Raw genomic sequence first — 9,789 nt, 5'->3', positions numbered from 1 at the left:
TCCATTCTGCTGATTTATGCTTTCCACTTTCCAGCTCTCGTAACAGTTCTGTTTTCACACATAGAAAGAAGGGGCTAACCTTTTGGTGGGATTCTTGGACACGTATGGTTAAGTGAAAGAAAATAATGCTGGAGTTGCAGTGATTATTACCGTGTGATTTGGCTGAGCCCTTGCATATTAAAACCAACATTCAAAACCAGGCTGTCTTAGAGAATAGAAGTCCAAAACTGAATTATGACAAAGGGAATTGAGGCTTATGCAGAACACACTGGGAAACTACAGAAATCCTATGAAGACAATATGGCTTTCCAAATCCTCTGTTGTTGGGTTTTTTTTTTTGCATATAAAGTTCTCTGTTTACTTTGTCCTTATTGTTTTTTAAAAGCATCTTCCAAAGTTGACAGATAATTTACGGCTTCTCCACCCGCAATCATTATACCATTATCATATTGCTTATAAATCTTCTGCGTTCATAGCTGTTCCTGATCCCTGCTTCAGGGGAATTGTCAATAATCATATATGAAAAAGTGAGTGAGTTCATGTTTTGCTAGTATGTTAACAGCAAAGGTTTTACAGATTTATAGCCCAGTCTAGTGGAGTGAGCACACACACACACACACACACACACACACACACACACACCACAATATATCTAGAACAAAATGTTGCAGTATGGAATGCTGTTGCTTAGGTTTCCAAATACTCTGGACCAGGCCTAATGGTTTTAAGTTATGGGGATATAGATTTCAATGGAATGTTATTGATGGCGATAGTGGCTTGGATGCATATGTAATGTCATTCACAGTCTGAATCACAGAAATAGAGGGAATAATTCCATGCCATCCAACCGTTCCGATTTGACAGGGATGATCCTGATAAGTCTAGTTTTTTCCAACTGCTTTGAAAATAGACCAGTTTTTCTCTCCTCTTCCCACTTTCTCCTTAGCTTACTTTAACTGGTGAAAAATGAGTTCAAAGTACAGAAGTAGTTTGCGCTCCTCTTTAACACAGCAAGGGAGAAAGGAAAGGTGCAAGTGGAATCTTGCCTTTTTCTGTAGGTCGAGACAAAAACAAACTGCTGCAGTCTCTTGTACTTTCTTTTTCCAAACTCATCTAGTGAACAGATGCAATACTACCCTTGTCTCATCTCTTCTTATGAAGCAGTCAGATGCCATTTAAACCTGGCTAGATTTGCCACCTAATTCAGCACCAGTAGCATGGAAAAAGTAGCATTTGTGGCAACAGGAAAAAACAACAACAACCTAATATATTGTTGTAAGGATTTGTGGGTTGATGCAGTAGCTTCTTGCCATTTATTTCCTTTTTAGTGAACCCAGACAGACTTTTCAAATATCAACTAAAAACACAGTGGGGAGTGTCAACAATAATTTGAAATACTGTGGCAGGAAAACATTGCAGGTCACATTTTGCTTCGTGTGGCATATACTCAATCTCTGTGCAAATTTCTGAACTTGCGCTATCTTTAACATCAGTTCGTATATTTAACCGATTAATTAATTTTGTTGGTTTCAGAGAAGCTGCTGTTTGTTCTTAAGAATAGCACAAGTGCCATTAATTGCTACACGTGTCCTTAGGGAACCCCAAACTGTTTCTCTTATTTAAAAGAAAGAAAAACAATTCTTTCCTATTTGGAAAACGCAAATGTTAAAAGAAGGGGAAATGAAGAAGCCAAATCTATGTTTGGAATGTGTAATGCATTCTAATTAGCTGCCTGTTAATCAGACCAATTACCAGAGGCTATTGCAACACCAAAGGTTGCACTGAGACTGGTCCTTTTGTGATGCATCTGTCAAAATAATTATCAGCTTGCGCTTCACACCCTTGACACCTTCCCTTTGAGCTGAGCACTAACAGGAGCCAGAGTTAGGTTAGGAGTGGATTAATTTGCTCTACTTTTGAAGACAAGCACAAGCAGGATTTGGACGACTTTGAGGATTTCCTTGTTTCTCCAATGCTTCATCCCTTGGGACCTCGCCTCTCTCTGGATTTCCCAAGTCCTAGAATCTGAAGGAAGTGACTGCAGCTCAATGTTAGAATACTAGTTTTGCATAAAAAGATCCGAAGTAGGGTTTCCAGTGGTCCCTTATTATAAATTTGACCCTTACATTGCTGAGAGGTGTCCTGTATTATAAGGCATGTCCATTATTTGAGGGTTGGAAAGCTTTTCCTTTTATCCAGGCTGAATAAGATTCCAAGGAAATCTAGTATTTGGGGGTATGAGCCCTTCCAGTATAAATGTAGGCATTGTGTAATTTATTAATCTGGATGATTAGTTTCTGGAATACTAATTCCAGAATCTGAATATTAATTTCTAATGAGAAAAGCATTGCTAGGTTGATTGACATTTAGGTAGAACACAAATTTGTTCATAGCTACTTCCCGACTACCAGCCTTGCATGTCATGAATTGTGACTGTCCTTTATTGCTGTTTTGAAAACCTGGCAACACTAGTTGGCCCAATTTCAATCCTGGGTGTCTCTAGGTAGAATTCCAAGTCTGAAACACCAGAGTGCCACTCCATACAATGTAGACCACAGTGCGCAAGGTTTTTTTTTTTTCTTATGCAGAGACATGTGAGGCTGCATAGTAGAGTCATGGTACCATAGGTGGGCAGACCAATACACCTGTGCACAAAAGACCTGCATTTTTCTTCTCTGCATGGATGTGTCTTCAAAGATGTGGGTGGGAGAGGTTTGATCAGGTAGGAAATACCCCAAAGCTAACTGCCCACTCAGTTACAGTACACCAGGAACAAGCAACTTGGTGCCCTCCATATGATTTCAATTATGACTCCCCTAAGAAGTTGAGCTTATGGCAACTGTAGCTCAATAACATTTGGATGAGGTGCCAGGTTGCCTGTACCAGTAGTTGTCACACAGATGCTGGAGATACATAAGATAGTACTATATCACCATTTCAGTAGGTGAACATGGACATGCTTAGTGGAGATTAAAAATGGAAGCCATGGTGGTTGTAAAGCTTTAAAAAAAGCCCACCAAGCTGTGTCTACACAACTCTAAGCATCTTTGTAAGTTTCTCCCTAGCACCAAAGAGACCCATTCAATGCCTCCTTCTCCTTTTTCCGAAAGTGACTCTGCATCTCCAAGCTTTGTATCCCTTAAAAATTTCTCTTTAGGTAAAACCTACTATTCTTTCTTTCTACCAACACTATGGCCCATTGAATTAATGACTGAATGGGATGTCAACACTAACATAGATCCTATTGATTCAATGTCACAGATTGACTTAGTTAGAACTTGCAATTGCAGGTACATCTATAACTGTTTTTGTACTCCTGGGCAATGCATGTTTTCCAATAATAGTCCTAGAAACTCACAGGGTGTTGGAAACTCCAGCAAAATTCTTAGCTTGTATTACTTTCCCATCTACACCATGTCCATGTGCCAATTTATGTTTTAAAAAACCACATAAGCCCCAATGGTTGTGCTGGTGTGTGTGTGTGTGTTTAGTTATCTAGGTTTTTGTCTGGTTTTAATCGATTAATTAATCTGGTTTAAACTTCTGTATCATGATTTTTTAATTATGTGTTATGTGCAATCCACTTTGAGTCCCAAACTGGGAAAAAGGCAGGATAGAAATTACTACTACTACTACTACTACTACTATTCAAGTTCAAAATACTATGGGAAAAAGCCGATACACCACTAGAACCACTAACCCACTCTCAGATCTTCCTCAGTTCAGCCCAGTACCTGCTTCTAAATCCCATACACCTGACACTGAGTTAGGATTGCTAGGCATTCCCCCCCCCCCCCCAAACAGGGCTCCTCATATTCAACAAGTACATACCAGTCAGGTATAGCATGGTGCTTTCCATGCTAAGAATAGGTGCGCCTAAATACTCAGACTGGCACAGACAGACTGTAATTGCTTTGGGTTTAAAAGAACTTACCCAAGTTCTCCTACATCATTAAAAGTGGGACAGAAAACACCTGAGATTTTAAAAAATGAAATCTGGGAGAAAATGAAACTAATACTTGTCCATCTCTCTTCCTAGCTTTTTCATCCCGAGTTAACACTAGAACCAGATATTTGTGGGGGGAGTGAGTATCAAAAAGAACTGTGACAGATTTTATTCAACAAAAAATGTGACACTTTCGATATGAAACAAAACCGACAGGAAAGTAGACAACCATCAATCAGATGAAATCAGTAAATGCATCTGACAGGTGCATATTTTGAGAAATAGAAATATAATCTCTTTATTTGAAATAGAAAATAATGATTACTCTACACTCAATGGAACTATTAAGTCTGAGTCAGTAGCGATGAGCCACTCACACACATAAGTCCATAGTCAATATGGAGGTAAATAACCATGTTTAAATTCTGTTTTAGGAATCCATTTTCAAAAATTCATATCTGTTTATCAAAGTTGTCTATCAGTCTTCCTTTTCTTCAAACAGGATTTCATCAACTTTCACATCGTTTTCGGATGTGGGGATGACTGCACACATTTGTTCTTTAAAAGCTAAGGCAATTGTGTAAGGCTTTCCTTTTGGGTGTTGCATACATCGGTTCAGGTAGGCATCATAGTACCCCTTTCCTCTTCCCAGTCTGTTGCCGCTTTTGTCAAAACCAAGTCCTGGCATAAGGATAAGGTCAAGACCTTCTGTTGGTAAAGGAGAAGAAAAGAAACATATCAAAACATATTTCATTATGATTGGGGGGTGCACTGGGTTTGGGGATTTTTCTTTTTTAATTGTAATTTTAATTGTATGCTGCGTTATTTTATACGGTTTTAATCCTCTTTGATTCCTTAAGAAAAAGTGGAATATAAATAATAATAATAATAATAATAATAATATTTATTATTATTATTATTATTAAAACTACCACTGAGTACTTCTTGCCTAACAAAACCTCATAGAATAATAGAGTTGGAAGAGACCACAAGGACGATTCAGTCCAACCCTCTGCCATGCAGGAACTCTCAATCAAAACATCCCTGACAGATGGCCATCCATCATGAAATCCATAGGGTTGCCATAAGTCATTGGACAGCTTCTACACATATACACATATATACACCATTTTGAATCCTATCTTGGGACAAAGGTGGGATATAAAGTAAATAAATATGAATAAATAAATAAATATTTGAAAGGTTACCATACTGAAGATGGAGCAAGTTTGTTTTCTGCTCCAGAGAACAGGACCTGGAGCAACTGATTCAAATATAGGAAAAGAGCCTCTGATAATCAGTTTGACAATGGGTATTTAATGGATCAGTGGTCTAAATCAGAATGTGGCACTGTCTTGTGATGCTAGCTGCAAGGCATGCATGCATCAAAATATGTGGGGGCTTTTAAATAAATACTGTTTTAAACCATGCAGATGTAATTGGTTAATTCACCAGTTACAACACATTTGATTAAATGACCATGATTTGCTTAGGTTGGTGACAGGTCTGGAGATAAGTACCATAATTCATTTTTCACACTTCAGACACATGAGTTTATGGATGCAATGCCTAAACATCTCCTTATGGATGTTTTCACAACTGGTACTTCTGTTCCTAATTCCTATTCCTCTCTCTGTTTTGTGTCTGACGGCAAGGGCATTTTTTATGAGGGTTTCTGTTTTTACTGTTTGGTTTTAATTCTTTTGAGTAGGTTCATCTCCCTGATTTTCTTTCTTTCTTTTTTTTTTTTTTTTTTACTGTTTGACAGCGGGTGCTTTTCTTTTCTTTTCCCCTCAAGGTTTTCGCAGGTATAATTATTTTTGCAGTTGATCTATTCTGCAATCAATAAGATGAAAACCCAGCGTGTGCATTTAATAATAATCAAGATTTTCCCTTTTTTTCTTGGGGGAACAAAGGGAAACATCTGGCAGCTGTACAACCACCGTAGCATTTTAACTACAGATTGGTCCATTTGGACTGCAGCAAAGGGGATAAAAGGAAAACAGGATTAATTACAGGCCAGGCCCCTGGCTGCGGGATTTCAAGATCCCAGCAGCTACCTGTCAGTGTAGTCACAATGAGTACATGGGAAGAAGGCATATAAATTGAGCACTAATAAGACGAAGCTCAGTCCTGACAAGATGGGGTGCTCTTGGTAGGTGATCTGTTAGCTTGGGAGACCATCTTCCTCTTCTGACTTATTACTGTATATAGTCGACCTTGTGTACAAGCGAGGACAGGTTTTGGGGCCAAAATTATGGATTTTGATATGACCCATGGATAAGTTAAGGGTAAAGCTTAGGGGCATATGATGAAGGACGTAAAAGATGAAGCAAAGCAAAACAATGCCAAATTACAAATCCCAGCAGCTATAACTATTTGTGCTCATACTAAAGGCTGGTCAGATGAGAGAGTAGAAGGGGATCTATGATTCCAGGGCAGATTAAACTTTTCTCTTTCACCAGTAGGTGGATGTGTGTGTGCGCGTGCGTGCGTGCGTGGTAAAGTAATAATAATAATAATAATAATAATAATAATATATTTATATCTCACCCCTTTGAGGTCAATCAGGGCGGCTAAGTACAATACTTACATTGACCCATGGATAAGTCATAGAATCATAGAGTTGGAAGAGACCGCAAGGGCCATCCAGTCCAACCCCATTCTGCCATGCAGGAAATCCAAATCAAAGCATCCCTGACAGATGGCCATCCAGCCTCTGTTTAAAGACCTCCAAGGAAGGAGACTCTATCACCCTCCGAGGGAGTGCATTCCATTGTCGAACAGCCCTTACTGTCAGGAAGTTCCTCCTAATGTTCAGGTGGAATCTCTTTTCCTGCAGCTTGCATCCATTGTTCCGGGTCCTGGTCTCTGGAGCAGCAGAAAACAAGCTTGCTCCCTCCTCAATATGACATCCTTTCAAATATTTAAACAGGGCGATCATATCACCTCTTAACCTTCTTTTCTCCAGGCTAAACATCCCCAGCTCCCTAAGGCGTTCCTCATAGGGCATGGTTTCCAGACCCTTCACCATTTTTGTCGCCCTCCTTTGGACACGCTCCAGTTTCTCAATGTCCTTTCTGAATTGTGGCGCCCAGAACTGGACACAATATTCTAGGTGGGGCCTGACCAAAGCAGAATACAGTGGCACTATTACTTCTCTTGATCTAGACACTATACTTCTATTGATGCAGCCTAAAATAGCATTGGCCTTTTTAGCTGCCGCATCACACTGTTCACTCATGTTCAACTTGTAGTCTACTTGGACTCCTAGATCCCTCTCACACGTAGTTTCATTCAGCCAGGTGTCACCCATCCTATATCTGTGCATTTTATTTTTCCGCCCTAAGTGCAATACCTTACATTTCTCCGTGTTGAATTTCATTTTGTTAGCTTTGGCCCAGCTTTCTAGTCTATTCAGGTCATTTTGAATCTTGATCCTGTCCTCTGGGGTATTAGCTATTCCCCCTAATTTGGTATCATCTGCAAATTTAATAAGTATGCTCCCAATTCTGTCATTCAGGTCATTGATAAAGATGTTGAATAGCACTGGGCCCAGGACAGAGCCCTGTGGGACCCCACTGGTCACTTTTCTCCAGGATGAAAAGGAGCCACTGTTGAGCACCCTTTGGGTTCGGCCGGTCAACCAATTACAGATCCATGTAACAGTTCCTTTGTCTAGCCCACATTTTACAAGCTTGTTTGCAAGTATGTCATGGGGAACTTTGTCAAAGGTCGACGCAAGGTTTTTGAGTCAATTTTTACCTAAATTTCTAGACTTATACATGAGTATATACAGTATTTATTCATCATTTCTGAAAACATTTTTACCCCACCTTTCTACCAAAATAATAATAATAATCCCAGATCAGGTGTTGTTGTGTGCCTTCCAGTTGTTTCTGACAACCCTAAGGTGGGGTTTTCTTGGGCCAAGCATATGTAACTCATCCAAAGTCATCCACTGGGTTTCCATGGCCAAATGGGGATTCCTGATTTAGAATCATAAAGTTGGAAAAGACCCCAAGGGCCATCCAACCCTCTGCCATGCAGAAACACAGAATCAAAGCACCCTCGTGTGAGAGATGGCCATCTAGCCTCTGTTTAAAGACCTCCAAAGAAGGAGACGCCACCACCCTCCAAGGGAGTGTGTTCCACTGTCGAACAGCTCTTACTGTCAGAAAGTTCTTCCTAATGTTGAGGTGGAATCTCTTTTCCGGTGGTTAGAATCCATTGCTCCAGGTCCTAGTCTCTGGAGCAGCAGTAAAAAATCTTGTTCCATCCTCAATTTCTAGAGTCCTAGCCCTATGCTCAAACCAGTATGCCACACTGGCTCTCATCCAGATCAGATTTTTAAATCCAAAGAGTGAGAACAAGAGGGAGATTTCCATTCAAAAGACACAAGGCAAAGCAGATAGGGGCAGGAGAGGAGAGAAAAGCAAACTCAAGTGCCACTACATTTGTCATCACAGCCATCAACTGCATTCCAGTTGACTTTGATTCATAGTGACCCCATAAATAAGACATCTCCAAGACCCCAGTCCTCAACCTCTCTGCTCAGGTCCTGTAGGGCCATGATCTCCTTGATACTAGAGGCAGCTGTTCAGAGTAGTCATGCTTTCCAACAAGATGGAATAGATGCTGGACAGGACAATTGGGGACCATTCTTGGGACTGTACTCCCACTTCAAAAGGTGAGGCTCACAGTTCAGGTGGCCTAGTAGATCTAGCCAAATCAGTAGATACACCTTTGTCATGGGAGCAGTCAATAGACTGGCTCTGTGGTACCGCCATCTGTGAAGCTATCTTCTATTGGTAGGGCCTTCTAACCCAAAACTAATTTAAAGACAAGTTGTAGGAAAAGAGAGCTAGGCTACATGGTCCAGAAACACAAGTCTTGTTTCCTTGGTGCAAAACAGTATTTCAGTCAAATTTGCTGGCAAAGTCAGAAACAAAGAAGGTCAGGGCATATTCTAAATCTGAATGGTGTATTTATATTACACCTCACCCGCAGGGATAGAGGTATTGCTAGCCATCTCACTTTCTAAGTTGATTCATGCTTCTGCCAAGCAGAACAAGGGAATGGGCTGCCATCCTGAACTGCTGCCAAGCTTAAAGACAACCAACGTACAGATTTGCTATTTTTGTACCAATGTGGCGTAGGAATCATCAAGGGGACATTTGAAACAAATGAGCTTGCAGCAGTTGTGCAGCCCTTCGGAACAGGTCTCATCTTGCTAGTTTTGGGGGAGAAAACTTCAGGAACTTCTTATTCCTGAGGGATACAGGATCCTATTGCATTACAAACCAAGAGCAGAAAAGAGCGCTGAACAAAAAAGGAAAAGAAGCATTAGAAACTGGCCACATGTATGCCATCTTGTGATCTTTTGTGTAAGAATCTATTTCTCAAGCTAGTTTAATAGTATGTACTCTGACTAGCATCTGCTCTCCAGGGCCTCAAATGACCCAGCTCCTTTCAACTGGGGTGACTGCGACTGAACATGGGCATCTTGTGTAGCGGGTACTCTACTGCTAAGCTCTACTTACTCCTTGTGTGTGTGTGTGTGTGTGTGTCATTATTTAGTCCCCTAATAATTGTGACTTTCATTTTTTAAAGCAGGAGTGGGCAACTTTGGAAGGCTAGGGGACCAAATTACCTCCTCCGGAGGACCGGGGTGGCACCTCTCTACCATACACCCTTCACTGCAAATAAAAAAAGAGGCTTTCCCCCCCAAAATGTTCCCTACCCCACCTTTATGTTTTGTATTCTGACTTATGTTTACTGTATGACTATATTATTATTATTATTATTATTATTATTATTATTATTATTATTATTATTATTAT

The 9,789-nt window shown here is 40.3% G+C and overlaps 1 protein-coding gene across 6 annotated transcripts in view; it reads right to left on the bottom strand.

Moving 5' to 3' along the window:
* Positions 1-4,216: 4,216 nt before the first annotated feature.
* The window catches only part of MTHFS (methenyltetrahydrofolate synthetase), a 23,198-nt gene continuing 17,625 nt past the window's right edge, over positions 4,217-9,789 (bottom strand). For all 6 annotated transcript variants that reach the window (XM_042476352.1, XM_042476351.1, XM_042476356.1 and 3 more), the window contains exon 3: positions 4,217-4,654. In XM_042476352.1, coding sequence (XP_042332286.1) covers positions 4,425-4,654 — 230 coding nt within the window. In that variant the 3' untranslated portion in view covers positions 4,217-4,424. The remainder of the gene's footprint in view (positions 4,655-9,789) is intronic.

This window comes from Sceloporus undulatus, chromosome 6 (assembly GCF_019175285.1).
Source record: "Sceloporus undulatus isolate JIND9_A2432 ecotype Alabama chromosome 6, SceUnd_v1.1, whole genome shotgun sequence".
Lineage (NCBI taxonomy): Eukaryota > Metazoa > Chordata > Lepidosauria > Squamata > Phrynosomatidae > Sceloporus > Sceloporus undulatus.
Note: the sequence above shows the minus strand (reverse complement) of the source record. Positions and strands in the feature narration are given on the sequence as shown.